The sequence below is a fragment of the Clupea harengus genome, chromosome 2 (genome assembly GCF_900700415.2).
Source record: "Clupea harengus chromosome 2, Ch_v2.0.2, whole genome shotgun sequence".
Lineage (NCBI taxonomy): Eukaryota > Metazoa > Chordata > Actinopteri > Clupeiformes > Clupeidae > Clupea > Clupea harengus.
The window spans coordinates 13,959,646-13,981,064 of NC_045153.1; the positions used below are offsets into that span (position 1 = coordinate 13,959,646).

The 21,419-nt window shown below is 40.1% G+C and overlaps 1 protein-coding gene across 5 annotated transcripts; it reads right to left on the minus strand.

Annotated features, from left to right (window-relative positions):
• Positions 1 to 138: 138 nt before the first annotated feature.
• On the minus strand, positions 139 to 19,004 carry LOC105913249 (signal transducer and activator of transcription 4). Of its 5 annotated transcripts, none has more exons than XM_031583503.1 (24): positions 18,915 to 19,004; positions 18,119 to 18,247; positions 17,532 to 17,667; positions 15,582 to 15,680; positions 14,254 to 14,346; positions 14,079 to 14,157; positions 12,706 to 12,812; positions 11,308 to 11,459; positions 10,473 to 10,631; positions 9,485 to 9,577; positions 9,288 to 9,347; positions 8,978 to 8,998; positions 8,663 to 8,756; positions 8,120 to 8,161; positions 6,734 to 6,817; positions 6,373 to 6,471; positions 5,925 to 6,060; positions 4,202 to 4,254; positions 3,485 to 3,579; positions 2,907 to 3,043; positions 2,119 to 2,322; positions 1,886 to 1,928; positions 1,433 to 1,535; positions 139 to 924 (listed from the first exon to the last, which is right to left on the minus strand). In XM_031583503.1, exons 2-24 carry the CDS (start codon positions 18,244 to 18,246, stop codon positions 910 to 912), a joined length of 2,232 nt encoding a protein of 743 aa, XP_031439363.1. In that variant the 5' UTR covers position 18,247; positions 18,915 to 19,004; the 3' UTR covers positions 139 to 909. The 5 variants fall into 5 exon arrangements, with proteins under 5 accessions (XP_031439363.1, XP_031439370.1, XP_031439368.1 ...); XM_031583510.1 differs by lacking the exon at positions 18,915 to 19,004 and adding an exon at positions 18,720 to 18,908 and having other exon boundaries at positions 2,131 to 2,322; positions 12,706 to 12,791; XM_031583508.1 differs by lacking the exon at positions 18,915 to 19,004 and adding an exon at positions 18,720 to 18,908 and having other exon boundaries at positions 12,706 to 12,791.
• Between the last annotated feature and the right edge of the window lie 2,415 nt (positions 19,005 to 21,419).

A 21,419-nucleotide genomic window follows, 5' to 3' on the forward strand; every position in this document is an offset into this window, starting at 1 on the left:
TATAATACTGATACTATACGCGAATGCTAAAAGAGGCAATAAGAAATAACATGTAGACTCGGGTCACTTGACACATACTCATGACCCCCCTACCCACTGAAATGGATTTTATATCCATATATTGATGTGTGAGGCATATTGTTGTTTGATAATTTTATTGAAAAATGACAGACAAATCATCTGATTTATTCGTGAGATGATTGGCAGATAGTACATGAGAGGTAGGATAAAAAAAACCTGTTTTTCACAGAAATGACTTACATGCTTAAATTAAGCAACTGAAGTAGAGACTAAGAATAGAAGAAAATAAACACCTTTGAATAGACAGGTACAAAGCACCCAAGTCAACATATGTGAGAACGTCAACACAGCCATTCTAAATATAAAATGCTCAAATAATATGTACCTGGCTGTAGCATTTTCTAATTGGTTACAGTAACTATGGGGAAAACATATGGGAAACATAAGTAATGTGTGTATCATGGCTTCGTGTTTCAGTAAAGCTCGATGTGTTTGCAATACTAAAGAATAAGTTCAACGTAGCACGAACGTTATACAGACGTGAAACAAATAAACAAACCAAAATCAACTTTTTGTTTGTGAGCACTCTGAGGCTTGTCAAGCTCATTGCAACATTTTCTCTCTTTTCCTTGTTGTTTCTCTTCCTGAATTTCACATGACTCATCTTACCATGGCATGTCACATTCCACTTTGTGTATTTACAATCAAAGCCTTTCATAATTAGGCGATGACAGACTGGAAATGAGAGGTTGCACTTCAGGCAAAGCACGCCTTTGGCAATCACAGGAGAAATGTCTGTCACGCAAGCATTCAGTCCATCCATCAGAAATACAAAGACGTTGGTAAGATCTCAACAGGACATTCCTCTGAATTCCTCCATTGCTTGGGCTATGGAGAACTGATCTGGAAAAAAATCAAGAGTTTATAATATTAAAAAGTTCCCTTGTGGCACACAGATCTTTGGCCAAGGTTCATGATCACTTTAGGGAAATGTTTTGAAATATGCACTAAGGGTGAGGGATCTGACCTCAGGGTTGAATGGAAAGAGTAATTCACTGCAACCAAAGACAAAGAGGATTTTACTAAAACAAACGCAGGAGTGCTAAACTACACTCACATACTCTATTTTCTAACCCAGAAAGACCTGTAAGTCTGCCAGCTCCAAAGAGAAACAAGAATGTGCCTGTGTCAGGGTTTAAGTCATCTTTACAAGTTCTCAGTGAAATAAAAGAATACAGCCCCTTCATGGTTTCATCTAGATATTTTAGGGGATTTGGCCCTATATGAAAGTATTTCATCACTGGAGTATAATGAGGTTTATCACAGAGGCTTTAACTATGATGTGACCTGATAGGCCAGAAAATTAGTATTTCACAGTAGGAAACTCGTGGTCTAAGCATGGAGAACTTACGGCGGCCATCTCGAAGGGGCTGAGTTGCTGGCTGAGGACGTGAAACATGCCAGGGCTCATGGGGGGCTCCGGGGAGGAGCACGGGAGTGGCGTCACGTTGGGTCTGCACAGACCAATCAACCAATGAAGGACGCAAACACAAGGAGGGGTTAGAGTGCAGGCAAGGACGTGCAAGAACCGTACGAATAAGTGAAAACGATTAATGGATTAAATGACAATGGATTAAAAAGGTTGTTATTTAAACAATAACGTACATGAACAATACGAATAAGGAAAAATGATTAATGGATTAAATGACAATGGATTAAAAAATGAGTAACAGGATATGTCTACACAATGATGGCTTATGTATTGGCGTTTAATTGAAGTTGTTCAGTATATGTTTGACGTTTGTCTTTTAAATCATCACTTTCTCTCTCTCTCTTTTTGTGAAATAAAACCATGTGTACTCACAGAGTGGAGATTGGAATCAGAGACATGGGAAAGTATGGAAAGACTGTTGGAAGAAAGACAATTAAACATGTTACAGGGTGAAATACCCACTAAGAGTACAAACTCTCTAGGCGGGAACTGACTGTGTTGGAAATAGTTAGGAAATTAATTTAGTCATAGTCATAGTCATAATTATAGGTGTAATGTAGTGTTTGCCGACAAGAAATGTGGCAAATCCTGGCAAAATTGCTCACTGTGAATCTTGCCTTTGCTCTGCTGACTGTTATAATGTTTCCCGAAGGCCTCGTCTTTGGGTATATCAGGATACAGGAACTTCAGTGGGTTTTCAGGCACAATACCATCCGCGATAACCTTGTAGTCACGGATGATATCGGCAAATGGAAGAGCGGAGAGCCGGTTCTTGGTGTAGGGTTCCACTGAGATGAATTTAGCCTCCCCTGGGGGAGAACCAAAAGAACCACAAGAACTGAGAGGCAGAATCTGATTAATACACATGGCAACAACTGCTGCTGCTGCTGTAAAAAAAAATCCTCTATGCAAAGCAGCCGCTGCACTGGTTAACACAGTGCAAGCCACTGGAATGTAGGGCACCAGCCTGCTGGGTATTCCCCTTCAGCAGACTCCAACTTCCTTTGTTCTTTTTTCTGAGGGAAAGTTATTACTTACACACACATGCAGTAGACCTATGATTTAAGCCCCTTTCTACACCACCCCAGCACCACAGAATGACTGCTTTAATTCTCCGACAATCTGCCCGGGTATGTTTTGTTTGACCCACCCCACAATTTTAGAGTTGATTGGTTGTTTTTCTGAAGGATTAACAAAAATAACAAAATAACTTTTCCTGCCAAAAGACACTCAATAATAGCTGTACTGGCAAACATAGCCTAGAGCCGCTGAAGCAAAAGACTGATCTATAACCAGTGCTGCACGCAAGGATTTTGTCACGAGGCTCACACACCAGTCTGGTATCTGGTGCTTCTACCCTGCAGCCGAGGATCCTCAGCTCTCACTCACTCACCATTGTCTGCCTGCTCCACCCAGGTGAAGGTGATCCCACCCAAGTGGCTCTCGCTGAAGCGCAGCAAGAAGGTTCCGGACTCTCTCTCCCTCAGAAGGGCGCGTTCCGTCTCCTTGCTCACAAAGCCCATGATGTTGCTGTGGTAACCAAAGCCAAGCCATTTTGGTCACACAACAGGAAGGTTTCATTTAGCAAAGACAAATTAAGGAAGTGTTTGCAACAGATAAAAGTGTGATTTTGATTACATACATGATGAAAGATTCTAATGCATCAGTAAGGAAAATAACTTAAAAAAGTAAATAAAGCACTGTCCTAAGAAAAGGCAGTATTCTCTATAACTGTGTACATTTGTGTTGTGCATGTGTCTGTGTGTGTGTTTATATGTGTGAATGCATGGGTGTGTGTGTGTGTTTGTACGTGCATGTGTCTGTGTGTGTGTTTGTGTTGTGCATGTGTCTGTGTGTGTGTCTATATGTGTGAATGCATGGGTGTGTGTGTGTGTGTGTGTGTGTGTGTTTGTACGTGCATGTATATGTGTGTGTGTTTGTGTGTGCATGTGTTCTGGGGGTGCGCCTCACCCATCAATCCACACAGGAAGCAAGTGCTTCTTAATTAGATCTAAAATGGAATCCTGCCATATCCAGAAGCTAAAAGGCTTCCCAGGAATATTTTCCTTGATAAGAAAACAAAATTGCAAACAGTGCACATATCAAGCATTATATACACAAAGTGCTTCACAAACTAAAGTAGGATACAAGATGATGACAGTATAGCAATGAAACTAACTCCACATAACAACAGAAGAACATTTAAAGAAAAAAACGATTGTAATCATGATGATTGAGAGGGCTGCAACAGCTTGAGAGCTAGGGCTGCAAAAAGAACCGCATCACCACCATATCGTGGTACTAGGAAGTGTACCGCAGTGTTGAGCTCGTCCCCGCCATTGCCATCCTAACAGCTTTTTAAAGCCCTATCTGACAGTGCTGCCATCCTCATGAAGCTTGTGGCTTGACTGTTTTCTATCAGCTTTGAAAAGCATCACGTCAAAAGCACACGTTTTTTTTTATATCTCCACGCAAGACTGACTGCACATCATGGCAACATTAATAGACAAGTTAGTCATGCCATGCAGAAACAGTTTTTTTTAAATATGTTAATTCTTAACTCCTTAAACTATTTCAGCTCAATCCGAGACAGTCTAATCTAAGCATTGCTGCTTTAAATGTTACCGTGTTCATTATGAAGTCACATAAAGCTGAAATCACCCACACTAGAGCTGGCGAAGGGCTTACCTTGCAGAACTTGGACCAGGACACCTGGCAGTCATTGTGTACAGGCTGCTGGCCTGGAGGTGGAAGCATAAAACACTCGGTAACACTTTACTTAACCCCAATATCCATAAAGCATTATAAACACACGTATAAATGTTTATTACGTATTCATAATGCATTACAGCAACTGACAGCTGATGCTGAAGTCTGTATAACTATTTATTAATAGACATGACTGCACTCATAAAGCGTTATGATGTTGTTATATAAGCACTACACAACTATTGTTATGAATCGTGTCACATACGGCTCCACAAAGAGTATTTGGTGAAAAACATCTTTTGACATAAGATGTCATCACCATTCCTGCCCATAGGTGCGAATTATCACTCCGTGGAACAGAGGGTGTTCTGTTTTCACACAAACCTCCCTCTCCCTGATAGTCTAGGCTACTAAAAGTCGACCATTTCTAGACCCCAGCTGTCCTAATTAGGTCGTGTTTAGTTTAGTTTGTTTGGTGGGAAAATTAAATCAGTGATCCACTCATTTAAAGTTGGTGAATTATATGAAATCAACACTTTTTATTAGCTTATCATGTCCATCTGTTAGTGTGTGTGTGTGTGTGTGTGTGTGTGTGTGTGTGTGTGTGTGTGTTTTCTTTAGACTTGGATGATGCATCCGTTTGTCGGGAATGTCCCTCATACTTTCAGCACGCCCAAACATGACATTTTAGACAACAACCTGTCTGCCATGTCATCACTATGTGAGTAGGGAAAAAAACATCAATCCGGTGCTACTTTTAAAAGCCACTAGGGCAGCACAGATAAAGAACATAAATGTTGCAGTTACTTGGTCAACATCCCAATAGTTTATGTTTAGCTGAACATAAATATATATATATATATATATTATATATATATAAGGACTATAATATAAAATATATAATTATATATATAATATAAATACATAATTTAAGGTATTGAATTATTTATTTTATTTTCTTGGCTACTGTACAGGACCGAACAGTGAGGAACAGATTCATGCAAATACAAAACAACACTAAGAGACTTCAAAGCAACCTGACCTGCTTAGACATTCCTAACTGCTAGCATACTTTTCAAGTAGTGTATTAGAGGTAGCTTAAAACCCAAATAGACCTTTAATTATAGGCACACAGGTACACCGAGTACACTAAATAGGCACACAAAGTAAGCTATAGTTAGAGCTAGGGCTGCAACTACAACCGCATCATATTGTGGGACTAGTCGCCATATTGTGGGGAAGTGTACCGCTGTGTTGAGCTCGTCTCCGCCATTGCCATCCTAACAGCTTTTTTTCCCCCTTATCTGACAGTGCTGCCATCCTCATGTAGCTTGTGGCTTGACTGTTTTCTATGATTCGGATTTGCTTAAAAATTTAACAGGCTCTTCCTTGGCTACACCTTTCCACCAAGTTTCATGAGAATCGGGCTGATAGTTATTACAGACAGACGGACAAATAAACCGCACTGAAAACATCACCATCACCAAGTAATATTAAACGTATACAATATAAAATGATATACAGTATATATGTACTATAATATAAAATTAAACACAGGGGGGTTGTTTGCGGTATTAGAAGGTGGCATTCATCGAATACCAGGGAAAGGAAATGTCTATACCATTGCAGACCTAGTCAATGCACTGTAGCTACCACACTTCTCCCACTTCTACCTGTGTTGTTGTGCAGAGGTAAGGCTCACCTAGGAGTTTTTCACCAAGCATACTCAGCTGCTCTTTGTTGAGGCCACGGCCGGCGAAGGAGGAGAACTGCCAGCTGAGCACCTCTGAGAGCTGGCTCCATGTGGCCCGCGGAGGGTTACTGAAGAAACACATGTTCTAGGGAAGGTGAAGAAACACAGAGAGAGAGAGAGAGAGAGAGGGAGAGAGAGAGGGAGAGAGAGAGGGAGAGAGAGAGGGGGGGAGAGAAAGAGCAAGAGAGAGAGGGAGAGAGAGAACATGCAGTCATCAGTGAACGTTTGTAAAGTAATGTGTGGAATCTGCAAACTGTTTGCCATGTGTTCTCATTTGTGTGTGTGTGTGTGTGTGTGTGTGTGTGTGTGTGTGTGTGTGTGTGTGTGTGTGTGCTTGCGTGCGTGTGTGCTTGCAGTTTGGCTGTCTTTAGTAATGTATTGTGTGCTTTTTAATTACCTCTGGTTCATCAGTCAGCAGGTTATACCACATGACAGACGCCCACCCAGCAGGGAGCTGGCTCACGTTAGAGATGACCACCAGAGGCAGAGAGCATATCTGATGGGAGAGACAGAACGAGAGAGAGAGAGGGAGATGAGTTTTAATTCAGTTTGAGTTCTAGACTAGGTCTAATCTCTTTAAAGGTTAAAAAGGTGAATTGTCATGCATTCGCATGTATCTTTTATTAAACATAGTGGTGTGAGCTGGCTCGTGTTAGAAATGCTTAAACAGAAAGATAGAATGGTCAGTGACACTCTATTACGGGGCTGACTGTAATACAATAACATTAAGGTCAGTGACACTCTGTGACGGGACTGACCGACAGGTCGATGGTCATTCCTTGCAGACAGAACTGGGCTTCAAAGCTGAGAGAGTGAAGCTCCTCAGTCACTGTGAGGGGGCCCTGTAGAAAGAACACACACACACACATGCACACACATCAACAGAGAGACAAATACAGACACACACACACACAACCACACACACACATTCACACACACAGTGGCTGAACTGCTCCCAACTCTACATCCTCACAGAGAACGTGGTATACATGCACATACGATCACACACACAAACACACACAAACACACACATTTACGCACAAACACACACACACACACACATTTACGAGCACACACACACACACAGGCACACACACACACACACTACTAAGTATTTTAACAAAAGTGTTTTTGTGGATTTAATAATTAACAACACAACGCATCATCAGAAACACCTGGATCTGGCCTTATTTCCATTCGGTGGATAAAGAAAAGAATGCATGCTGTGATTGCACTATAGCTTGATGTCTCCTTGTTTATCATCTATCTTTCCTTGTGTTTCGTGAGAAAAGTGGCCATGTAAGAAACGACTATGTCACTCAAAAGGTAAACCGGACACTTAAGTCCTCAGACTTGATCAAAATCAGTGAATGTGGTTTCCTTTTGGCAAATTGTATAACATCGCCCTCTACTGTTTAGTGTTTGCATGTAGTTAGAGCTAAAATGTTAAAGCCCCCTTCCTGCCATTGATTAAACCCCTAAAAACTCATCTCTGCTCCTCACAATTACATATTTATATATATATATATATATTGTTTTTAAATGGCCTGGATGAATCTCTACACCTTTGCCTCACTTAGTATTTGCGGTTCTGTTAATATGCAAATTAGCCCTGGCTCTTTCTCTCTACCTTTGGCTTGACTACATTATCAAACAGCTAATATAATGTGTAGCTAATATCAGATAAACTTTGGTCCCGATCGCCAGCTCTAGATTGAAATGATAAACATCTAGTTGTGCCGTTAGAGAAAAAAGTTTTGAAACGCCTCCCTCCTGACAGGCAAGTTAACGAGATTGGTTCCTTAGGTTCTGCAGCTCCAAAGTGGAAATGCTCAGTCATGGCGTTGACCGCTTATTTTGCCCATGATATATGTATCGTATAAAAAAAACACCAACAAGGTTAAAAAACTTGATTTTCACCAGAGCAGGGCTTACAAGAGAAAAGGTGAATATCGGAAGATGGACTGACTGACAGATGCATATAAATAAACATACCTAAGAAGTTAATACATGAGAAATTCCTATTTTTAGAAATGATCATGCCATGCAGTATAGTATATAGTATGTATGTATATGATTTGAAACATGGCAAGCTAAGGTTTCGTTGAACTAATCTCAAACCAAACTGTAGGGGAATGTCCTACCTCATTTCCTTTGGTGCCATTAAACTTCTTTTCCTTCAGTTGCTGTATGAAGAGAAGGGATTCACGTAGTTTAAAAAATAGTCCTTTCATGGCACATTCATTTTCACTTGCAGTAACCCCCACAATTATTAAAACATGTTTTCTATGCAGTGTAACCAGTGATGGAAGAAGTATCCAGATCCTTTAGTTACAAGTTAAAATACCAATACGGTAATGTAAAAGTACTCCATTACAAGTAAAAGTCCTGCAAGAAAAAAATCCTACCTAGGTAAAAGTACATACGTTTAAGCAGCAAACTGTAGTTTAAGTATTAGTATTAAAGTATAGGTACTGGTTTAAATATTAAAGTCAGGTTAGCATTACCAGGTGTCTTAACTCTACTGAGTGTAACTATAGTGAATATTAAAGTCAGGTTAGGATTACCAGATGTCTGAACTCTACTGAGTCTAACTATAGTGAATATTAAAGTGAGGTTAGGATTACCAGGTGTCTGAACTCTACTGAGTGTAACTATAGTGAATATTAAAGTGAGGTTAGGATTACCAGGTGTCTGAACTCTACTGAGAGGCAACCATTGGAGGACTCCTCCACATCCATCACTTTTGTGTTTTGGGTCAGAATGAAAAACTGCCTATTCCTGAAAAGGGGGAAATGAGAGAAAGAACAAAATGCACAACACCGTAATAATTATTCAGAGAGCAACGGTTTGGATTGAAATTATTTAGCGATTTCCATGCTGTGTTTGTAGACCGCTAATTCTGTGTTACATCGTTATTGTTGTGTTTTTTTCGTGGTGCCCCTGTGTGACCTGTTGAAAGGAACTGGCCTAGAAAAAAACAGGAAGCTTCAGATACTCACACTTTGCCTGGGGGCGGATCCCTGCACACACAAGAAGAGAAAACAAAAACAAAAACAAAAACATGAAACTTGTGGTTTATTTCTTCTCACATGTGTTATTACACACTGCGGTGAACAACTATCATTAGGCATATCGCAATACAGCCTTTACTGAATCAATAAGGGTATGAGGTTACATTTACATGTGATGTGTGATGTGTGAGTGTGACTCCTTCACTGTGGGGAAAAAACAGGTCTGGGGGGCAGTGAATACATTCTTCCACACTGTATGTGCAGTGTGATAACTTTTCAATGAACAGCGGACACTCACTTGTCAAACGTGGTCTTCACCTTCAGCTGATAGTCCACCTCAGGCAGTTTCACCAATAATCTATGCCATACGTGAGTCAAAGGAAACTATTAAGCACCACCGACTGAAACACTTGGAAAAATGTCCCACAGAAGTGATTCAGAAAGAGAAAGATGTGTGTGAGAGTAGTGTGTGGTGTTAAGTGGGGCATCGCCTACCTGACCTTGGTGGTGAACTGCACTTGCGTTTTGATGATTAGTGGCTTCTGTGGGTGGGTAGGCATGCAGGGTTGCTTTTCCACCACAAAGGAACTGCACACAGACATGATCATCATTGCTTGGTGAGTTTTTTTTTTCCATAGGTTTGTTATTCTGTCAGTGTCACATTGGCATGCTTTTCTCTGAGTAGGTAACAATCTTTAAATGAGAATGTTGGCCACGTTCGTGTCAATGGCTGTCCTCAAACTGTTTGGCATGCACACAGGTATCTGGTGAGAGGCTGTCCAAAAAACTGCATGTGAACAAAAGCCTGGGCTGAATCTCTCTCTCTGAAAACAAACAAGAAGTTGCTCACACTTCTTATTTTCACAAGATTAGAGGGCCCCACCCTCATGTCTCACTTTTCTGCATTTCTGCTAAACACCAAAGAGATGCAAGTAACATGAAACTGGGTCACTGTCGATAAATATAGATCGGCCTGGGCAGTGAATTTCTTCATGTTTGGGGACATAACCTTTCATTGCCAGTCAAAGGTGGGGCAGGAAGTAGAGTAAATAATTAAATTAAATTTTATTTATATATAAAATTGTCTCAAGGCACTTGACCGAGCCCAGGGCTTGAACCCCTTAAAGCAAGCAAAGAAGGGGGGGGGGGGCTCCCAGAGTTGCTAAATCAATCCAAAGCAACTGTGGGAGCATGTAGGTGTTTTAGTCTGCCATGGATGAAGAAACAATGCAGATGGGAAACTCCCTGAAAAAAACTGCGGATTGAATTTTAGCTCTCGAGTTGTCGTGTTCAAGCTTATGTAAATAAGCAGCGCTAAGCTAATGTCAGAAATCAAATCACATCTATCCACCCACAATTATCAATTTGTTATTCTATCATTCATTGCTATTCCCCCAAACCATTTTGGGTTTGGCCGGGGTTGAACGAACGTAGTCGTGCAAAAGTGAGAAACTAAAAATGCAATTTGACGTGTTTACTACACCTTTTGATGAGGTGATAGATGAGGAATTTGACCTGCTCCTCCATCTGCGGCCTCTGTAAGGGGATGGGGTCGCTCTCGTAGGTGACTTTGTGGATGAGTTCACCCAGTTTGTCTAGTTGTCGTTTGATCTGAAACAAGCTTTGAGCGGTCACTGTGAACCTATCAAGAAGGGAAAAAAGAAAGCACAACATTTAATTTACATTTTTAACACTGTGAAAATGGTTAACATTCATGAATTTCAGCAAGACTGAGAAGAGAAATGTATTGAGTTAAAACAGGCTACAAGATTTAGTTTGACACAAGCTCCAAAACCTCCAAACATGGACCTACATTTCCCAATGGCCTCAATAAGCACTTCTTATTGTACAGCCTTAATAGCATCATAGAGATATTCCCCACAGAGATTTTTCAGCCAGGTTTGCACGCAGGTGATTGGCTGAGCAGACGACTGAAAGGGAGGGGAGGGAGGAGCATACTGAACAGCTACCAATCAGAGATCCCACAATTACATGGATGCACCTTATGTGACTAAGGGATCATCCATCCAAACCAAATCCAATTAAATGAAACTTATCTATTCTGAGGCCTTTTATGGTTATGCTTTCACTGTGTCAAGTGCACTAGTAGTAATAGCAGTAGTATTAGTAGTAGCAGTAATAGTAGTAATAGTAGTATAAAGTAGTAGTAGTAGTAAGTAGTAATAATGTAGTAATACATTCAAATATATAGTTAGTACTTCTGCTCCCTAAACTTGCAACCTAGAAAACCTGTGTAGTGGGTCAGAGTAACACAAGTGGCTTTCACATTGTGGAGGTACGTGGAGGTTTGGCTGTACCAGTTCTGTAGCTGGTCCATTCCAGTGAGAACTGGGCCTCCGATACAGGCGATCTGCTGCCGCCTTTTCCAATCCATGAGCTCCAGGTTCAGCTGTGTGCTCATCATGTCATTGATCTCCTTAATGACATCGGTCATCTTAGACAGGATTTCCTGCACAGAGAATTTTAGAAAGGTCAGCTCTTCAAAACTATATTCTTTTCCACATCTGCTAAATGTGCCTCTTTTGTCAGAGGGCATTTTAATCTCATTCGGCGTTCATAGCCACACGCAGACCACTAGTTCTGAGGGCAAACCAAAACAGAGAAACCCCATTTGGTCCATTGTGAAGGTCATATGGTGTTACCGCCCAGAGGTGGGGAAAATCTGAACAAACGTCAACACCAAACATGTGTATGGTTGTTATGGAGTCACAAAATACAAGTGAAATACTCCAAATGTGGAAAAGAGGTCCATGACTGGTGAACAGGATGAGGCCTAAAGGGCAAGAGCACCACAACCGCAACCCAGTGTTTAATGAACATAAACACACCCAGTGATCACTCATTACTCACTTATTACTCAACCACTCATTCCTCATTAAAGGTAGGATGCTTCTGCTAATTTATGGACATGAATCATGCATAAAGATGAGATGTGTCTCTTGATTCTCCCACCTATATGTCATCTATATTCCATCGTTAAAAAAATGTCTTTCTACATCTGTATAAAGTAAAGCTCAGTATGTCAGCACGACTCTCTGGGACCACATTACATGAGTCCAATCTTTATATTAATTTTACGCTTTATTATAATTATTGTACCTCATTTTATTTTACTTTACCTTCTCATGTTTATTTATTTACATTTGTATATTATATTCTATGCATATTACCACATTTTGTTCCTGTAAAGCACTTTGAATACTGTTGTGGTTATCTATCATAACCCCTTACGAGAAGGCAGTTCTGAATGCTGAGGAAGTTCAGTTTGGGGACCTGGACCTGGTTCAAGTCTTGGCTAGCAGTGCCTCCTGTCTGCCTGGGCATTTACTCAAACATCACTATCACTTCTCATTATCACTTCTCATGTGAGGATATCAAAACAATGTTGTCTAAATTGGCCAAGAGCCTGTGTTAGAACCCAAACCTAACTTACCTGACCATTAGCTGGTGATATATAAACCTTTGAGTTCCCTCAGGAGGGATAAGAGGGCTCTTTCTTTGCTTGATAACCTATATGTAGGCTAAAACCTATATGCCTAAACCTAGTCGAGATGACATTGACCATTACCTGATGAGATATAAACAGGAACACTAAAACATGCAGTGGTTTGAGATTCCCACAGAGCGGCTCTGTCTGAGGGAGAAACTGTAGTAAAAAGCATCAGGGCGTTAATTGGAGAGAGAGCTGCACTTGCCTTCCTTTTGAAGTCCAGGCGGTTGAGGATCTCCTGGAGCAAGGCCACTTCTTGTTTCGTGCACTGCGAGTTCCTCTCGACTGAATCTGTGGAGACACGCACAGCCTCTACCCAACCACAACGACTTCTTATCTACTACACGTTTGCTACAGCATTTGACAATGTTACATAAACAATAAGAATGCCTCAAAATGTCAGTATTTCTACTTTTAATATATTTCCTGTTTCTTCTTGTTTCTTCTTCTTTATCCTTTGTCTATTAAGATCATTGAGAAAGTTGTTTTCAATAAACTCAGCAATTTTCTGAACTCAAGTGGTCAATTTGACAAACTTCAATCAGGCTTCAGACCTCACCACGGTACGGAAATATATAAAAGTGTTAAATGATACATGAATGAATACTGATTCAGGTAAAATATCAGTTCTGGATTTTCTAAATCGCTGTGCTGCCTTTGACACTGTAGATCATAAAATACTGTTGGACAGGTTGGACAATTGGGTAGTTCTTTCTAGAGCAGTCTTTAATTGGTTCAGGTCTTATTTAGGAGGTTGGAGTTACTTTGTCACCGTTGGCAATTATGAATCTGATAGGGTAGCTATGACATAGCGGAACCCCCCAGGGATCAGGTCTTGGACCACTTCTGTTCAGTCTCTTTATGATGTCATTGGGCCACATTCTACAGAACAACAACACTGACCACCACTGACTGCCATAGTTACGTAGAGATGATACACAGACATATCTGGCTCTCCCACTGAATGAGATTAACACACAGTCTGGAATACTTCCAGTATGTTATTATTATATTTCAGTAATTTGTACTTCCTTTTAATTTTGTTTCTATTTAATGTACTCTGTACTTTATTTTAAGTATTTTTTAGATATATTTTGTATCTTTTATTGTTTTTCACTCTTAAGTATTTTGCCTTTATTTTTTCTTTTGCCTTGAGTTATAAAGCTGTCTCTATTGCAATTACAACAGGAGATGTTATCTATTCGCTTCAGTTGAAGATTTAAAGGTACAGTCTGCACTTTCTGATATATTCAGCAAATTCCTCAACACGGTTCTCTAGCTGTGCGTTCAATGTGTGCCCTTTAAAAAAAATCCAGTGTTCACACACTGCAGTAAATGGGTAACAAACACGGTAGCTTGGGCCAAGCTATAAACAATTCCAGCCAATCAGCACATTGCTTTGGGAGCATGGATGGGAGGGGTGCAATTTCATTGGCTGTTGAGCTCAAATATCAACGAATCACGAATCGAATTACGGACTCTGCCTCTACCTGTATCTAAATGTTTTGGATTTTGTTTTAGCTCTGTCAGAATGTCTTCTAAGAACAATGAATAATTTGAAAAGTTTGATCTACCAACCTCGTGACTGGAGAGTTTTATAGCGAAAATCAAAGTCATCTTGCATGTCCTCCAGGTACTTCACTGCCTGGTCCATCATCTGTTTGCGACAAAGAGGAAAAAATATGATTCCCTGTCAACAGTCTCCTTGTTCTCAGTGTACATCTGCAGATCTATTTTGGGGAGGCCACAGTACCTGTACACTACTCCGAATCACAGCCACTCTGTTGTCCAGGTTCTTCTGCCTTTCAAACGCTTCAGAATTCTGCATCGACTTTTCCAAGGGCCCCTGTTGTTGGCAAGAGAAAAATGAAGACATTAATGAAACTAATGTCAACTAAGTCAGAGTGTAAGCAAAACTCAAAATTATACTAAATAATTGGAACAATACTATGTATTAAATTCATATATATATATATATATATATATATTAAATTCATATATATAGATATTTTACATCCCATATCCTAGATCTAGCATTTTATAGTATCCAAAAGATGAATTAGTTAAAATGTAGGTTTGGTAAAAAAAAGACTTGTACCTCTGTTGCAGTGGTTATGCATAGATAATGAAAATGACTGCTGCAGACCCTTGAATCAGCATCAGAATGCTTGTGCTGTGATAAAGGTCAAAGGTCAGCTATCAAAGGTTTCAGTCCCCGAGCTGTGGTCCACAGGCCTGCACCTTGTACCTCACTGGCTAAGTGACAGCAAAAGTGTCTGTTTCCGGCCTGCTAAGAGTCTAGTCTAGCAGGCTACAGGAAATAACACCAAAAAAACGCTTTCTTCCTTATGACACTAAACTGGTGCACAGCAGCTCAGTTCATTTTTTCACTCTAATGATATCTAGACAGCATTGTGAGCCACAAACTGTGGTTTGTGCTGGATCTATGATTGCTTCTGCGCAATGAAGGGAGAACTCCACTGGTGTTATGTAAGCAGTTGGTGTATGGCTGCATTCAAACAATAGCACCTGCTCTGGCCTTATGATGAACACCAATAGCACCTGCTCTGGCCTCATGTCTCATGATGAACACCAATCCAACCATCAGATGATGTCAGAGAGAATGTAAATGGAAATGGACTAAAGTGGACTGAAAGAAGGCTTAAGAGGGCCTAAAGTTAGAAACTTTAAAAAATAAAAATCAATAAACATGCCAAAGTCAATACGAAATCAATATTACGTACTAGTGTGTAGGGCCCTCTCTGAAGACCTTTCTAATACACCAAATATGAGAAAGAGTGAAATAGCTCAGCTTTTTCTTTCCTTCACCCATAGGCTGGCCACCTGGTTGAGTAGTGGGAGTGTGGCCCGGGTTAAGAGAGCCAAGGCAAACCTGTCCCTCTTCCTATATGCCCTTATGAAGACCCAGTGCAGGCTAAACATCCTGCCTCTCCTCTAGTACTGCTCTTCCAATTGATGACTTTCTGAGTGCCTTGAATACAGCTGTCAGGTGCGGACTTGGCTTTTGTTTAGTTTAGTTTTTTTACCTTTTTAAATGTATTTATTTAATTTAATTTTTACCTGTTCCTGTATGCTGGCTAAGGAGATGATCCTCCTCTCCTCTCTCAGACAACTGGAGATGATGACAGCCACTTGGACATGGTTGCTCTTGTATTTCATCTAGAAGACAGAGAAGGCAGAGAGACCTCAGTTCTAGGTGTGGCTATGTATTACTCAAAGTGAGTGTGGTTATGCGGCAGGAAAAAGGACCCGAGATGCAGACAGGCTGTGACTGTCATAAACTGTTATAGTGCTTTCTCTTTTTTTCTGTTTAGTTAAAGCACTAACAGTAGGGTAAAAGCTACACAGACAAGTGGATGAAACCCAAACTAAAACTACTGGTTGGTTATCAGTGCTATAAATAAATACTATAAACATTTCCAGTTATATTGATGAGAAAGATAATGTTTTTACTGTAAAGTAGACACATACTGCTTATCATACTGACTTTTCAATGACCTGACTCAAAGCGAAACCAGAAAAAGTTGCAACCTAACTTCCATCTGATAAATAACAAAGGATACGGGTTCTACAAGATTAGATAAGAGTGAAAGGTGATATATCCTGATATCAATTCATCTTCTTTTTTTTAATAAGTCCACCCTGCAAAGCACAGCGTCACCCCGCATCCTGTTGGCATCTTTCAGCATAGCACCCCCTCCACTGCTGGCCCATGCAAATCCCTCAGCATCAACTTATCAAGCAAAAGCCCTGACATTTCACTGTCTCTTAGGCTCCTCTGAGTTTCTCAAGGGAGAAATACCCCTGCCCACACACAACCACACACACACACAGACGAAAAGTCCAGATCATGATCACGATGACTCACATATACTGTATGTGCTGTGGTTCTTTCTGGGGCTGTTTTCATGGGGATGCTTGAGTTGAGCCCTCATCCTCGGCTCCCACTCTAGAAGGGAATTTTAGACTCTGTCGTTGTGTACGGCTCATCTGTTTTAGACTCTGTGGTTGTGTACTGCTGGTCTGTTTTTGACTAAGTTAAACAACGTACTCCTCCTACTCCTAAACGACTTACTCCTCCAACATATGCTTGCTCAGTAGGACTAAACCGATTTTTTTCTTTCTTTTTAATCTTGGTTTGGAAACTAGACATGTTTTCCTTGTCTGTGTGATTGACCGAGTGGAACATTGAAGTCTATTATGATAATGTCACTGCAGCTTAATTATCTGCGAGGCTAAGCAGACTGTCAAAGTTAGATGCACCTTTGTATTCTGTGGCGTTATGGTTTCCTATTCACGCAAACATTACACTCCAAACAACACCGGAGGCTGCAACCACAAGCCACTCTTCTTCTGCTGAAGTATATTTTCACAGAAGTCCTCTCAAGTTAGGCAGGGGCCTGACAGAGGTGTCTCACCGCGAAGCAGCTTAGATAGTAATCAATGTGTCTTTTATATAACCTGCTGTCTTTTTCACACAATCCCTGGATGTGGGTCATGACTTATAGAGTGCCAACGGTGCTACCAACACCAAGGCCATACTCTAAGTTGCCTGGGATCAAAGAAAATGTCTGCTAAATATCTTCATATTAAAATATAAAACAAGGGTGTAAAACAGAGTGATAAACTATAATGAATCTCTGGGAAGCCTACACATCTGCTGTGGCCTCTTTGAAGATGAAACAATAAGATGGCACATGACCCAGCTGACCCTGATGGCCATATTTGAAATGACTACAATTCTAAGGGCTAGCATGGGGACAAAAACGTGTTCTCTTGTAATCTTTCACTTCCCTATCAACAGTCCTCATCAGGAAATACTCACAAGTGAGTGAAAACAACTGTCATGCCATTTAATAGAATGGCATGACAGCAGCACGCACCCTTAAGTGCTTTATATACTCAACCTCAGATAAGCAAAGGAGGTGTCAACGGTTAAAAAAAACCCTGAGGTATGATAAAGGTTAATCCCTGTGTTTTAAAGGTCAATGGTGCTGATTGGTTAATCACCTGAAGCTGGTGTGTGATTCTCTTGAGGTTGTGCCGGAGGAGGAAGTTGGGCTCCTGGGAACAGTGTCGGTCCAGCTGCATCAGCAAGTTGTTGAACAGCACATTGGCCATTGACTCATGGTCGGCTGCAGCTTCCCTGGAGATGGGAGATTTGGGATGGAAGAATTCTGGATTTTTACTCTATGAGCTTTTAGAAATGATGCTACCCCTAACAATTTCAAAGAACATTATAACAGAATATTTCTTTTCCCTCACACAAGGGCACTGGAGTTGTGCCAGAACCCCTTGCTATTTCAGACCAGCTCACTTACTGATGATACAGATTTCATTGATATATGTGTTTCACAACCTACTGTATACCACAACAAAGATACCACCAAAGAGCCAATGCGAAAACAGAATATTGTTACAGTAACAAAATGTGACATTGTTTGCATATTTACAGTGCATCCTCCATTTAAAGCATTCTCCATTTGATGCATCCTCCAGTTGCTGAAACTTGTCGGGTAGTCACACCCTATTTTTCCATGTTTCAAAAGCTTTCTCCAGGTGAAAAAGTGCATCTAATATTGTCACGGATGACATACCAGTCTTGCCCCTCGATCCAGTTGGCCAACACCTGCCGAGCCTCCATCGGGAAGGTGTCATCATAGAAGTAGTCAATCTGCTCCAGGAACTTGATGTCTAACTGCTGAATTTGTTTCCATTGAGTCATTCTGAAAGGCAGGCCAAACATATAGAAAAAATCAGTCACTTAACAATGCCCTTGTGTGATATGGTATTTGTAGAGTACCTTGAATACCTATGTCATTGTTATGTTGCATTGTGTTTCAAAATTAAAAAATGTGAATTATAAAAAATGTAGATGAAATATGACAAAAACATAGCCCACCACAGAAACAATAACAGCAAACAGGTAAAATACTTATTAAAAGGTATAAAACACAAAACCATTTAAATGACTGCATTAAACTGACAGCATTGAGAATAGATGATGACACCACACAAAACAGCCACAAAGGAAGGAGCTGAGGTTAACTAGAAAGACGACAAACGCAGTGCTGTCTGTTTGTGTGTAGCCCATAGGCAACTTTCTACAATGATTTCAACGCATGGCCAATCCATTTCAATAGCAGTCATAACCAAACAGTTTTATAATATAGAATTATAGTTTCCCAGTAAACATACCTGTTCACCGGCATTAAAGTTAAATTATTTTCAACGGTCTTCACAAACAAGGTGACAACAGCAACAATTCCATTATATTATATTCCTCTACCACTCACTTATTGAATAATTTAAATTGATTGATTTCATAAAACGAATAAGTACATTATCTTTTAATTTATGTATCACGTGTACAGAAGCGTAAAGCGACTCTACCTGCAACTTCTTTACAGCAACTTCGCATGCGTTTTGCGTTCTTCCCCTTCCTCTGCGTCTGATTCGCTCTCGGCCCAAAATGCTACATTCGTTCCTTCACGATTTGCTTATGTCAGTGCTTGGCCCCTCCCTTTATGATGTGTGTTTTTACGTGCTTTCTCTTCTCTAGTGTACGAATAGGGGAGGTTATGTAGGCTGTATACACTTCCTAATATTTCATTGGCGGGGTCATTTATATATAGGCTATTGTATTGATACATACACGTACATAGGGATTTCTAGTCATGTATTTACCTTTCTTGGAAAAAAAACGTACAACCGTGGTGTGAAGTTGTGAGATAACATCGATTTATTTGAGTGTGATGTTCAGTGTTCCGACAAACATGTTCTGAAAGGCGTATAGCTTATCTGCCAAAACAAAATAACACGTTGAGGCTATACTTTTACTGCCCAGATCAAATATTTACATTACACGAAAATAATATGCTAATGATCCTCACAACAACATGACTGCAGTCATGATAACGAAACCTGCTTTGGATGTATTCATAATAACAGTTGGACAGTGTAGGTGTGTCATCAAATATGCTCTGACACATTCATAAAAGAAACAACGTTGATTTACAAGAACAAGGAAACATCTTTAAAGAAAAGGGGACTTCCCCAACTCATCCAACAGAAGGTAACATAAAGAATGTGCTGAGGTGTGTGTGACACCACCCTTCAATACAAAAGCCACATACAGTCTACATCAGATACCTATTGCAGAAAGACAAGAGAAGTCCAGCACATTTTTGACAAGCATTTTGACCCCAGCTTATATCTCTGAGTTCATAAAGGTTATATACCTCACCTTTAAAAAGAAGGCATAGTAACGAGTCCTAGTCCAGTGCTAGGAGAAGGTGAAAAGGCATAGTAACGAGTCCTAGACCAGTGCTAGGAGAAGGTGAAATGAAAGGTGAAGTAGCTGGTGGTCTTGCAATAACATCTGAAATTTAGTGCCAGGCAGTAAGTATCTTTACAAATGTAGAACAGATAAGTCAGGTTTAAGTCCTCTTACACCGGAACAGAACAGTCAGATGGAGCACAGACAGGTGCTAGTCAGTATTAAATCACTGTCCTGCACTTTCCTGCGGAAATCACCTTGTGAACCTGCTTTTAAAGCGCTCTCAGAACTGACATGAGGGCACTCCCGCTTGCCTGAAGAACATTTATGAAGACTACACCTGTATTTTAAACATGTCATTAATGTTGCCCAAGATACTGGAATACTGTGGTTACTGTGCGCTGCACCTACAAAACTAGTTCATATGTTAACAAGTCAGGATTAGGTTGGTATGGTTTAAATGGTTGAATACGTGCTGTAACGCTATTATCATTAATATTAGCATTGCGAGGGGACTCGCTGCCTGAGGGGTGGGGCATGTGTGTGTGCATGTGTGAACAAGGTACATTTTTCATCTCTAAGATTTACTGGAATATAAAGACAACACTTCCTTGTCATCCACATTCTTTAAAGCTATGCCAACATCTTGGTTGGTTGGTAGTTTTTCATGATTAGCGGCCCACAGCTCTGAGCCTTACTCCACCCACGGCACAATGCATATGTATATATGCTATATGTGTATATGATATATGTGCATATGCTGTATGTATATATGATATATGTGTATATGCTGTATGTATATATGCTGTGTGTGTATATGCCGTATGTATATATGATATATGTGTATATGCTGTATGTGTATATGCTATATGTGTATATGTTGTATTGTGTGTATGCTGTATGTATATATGATATATGTGTATATGCTATATGTGTATATGTTGTATGTGTATATGATATATGTGTATATGCTGTATGTGTATATGCTATATGTGTATATGTTGTATGTGTATATGCTGTATGTGTATATGCTTAAGTATATATGATATATGTGTATATGCTGTATGTGTATATGCTATATGTGTATATGTTGTATGTGTATATGCTGTATGTATATATGCTGTAGGTGTATGCTATATATGTATATGTTTGAAAATGCCAAGAAGTGGGCAAGGGGCTGGGGTGCTGGGAGTGGGGGCTGGGAGGGGCTGAGAGTTTACTAGACTGACATCTATGAATATCATGACATACAGATGTGCCAAAAGGTTCGGGATGATTTTAAACAGTACATGGCGTGTTGAGCCTTTTTCAACCCATAAAATGCAGATTTTTATAGAAATGCATTTTTTTTGTCAATATTAACACCAGCATTGATGTGTTTTATCACAGTTCAGTCATAGAATTTAGTTCACGGCTCAAAAAAACATTTTAGGGTGCGCTTACACTTTAATGCCTGATGGAACAGTCTCTGTTTAAGTCTCTTTTAAACCTAAGACCACTTTAGACCTTTTCAGTGCATACATCAGTAGGTACTTTCTGCTGATAGATCATGTGTTTTCTAATAAATCAGTTTGAGAAAGCAGATACACAAGACTTCCTATAGATCATATCTTGATGTG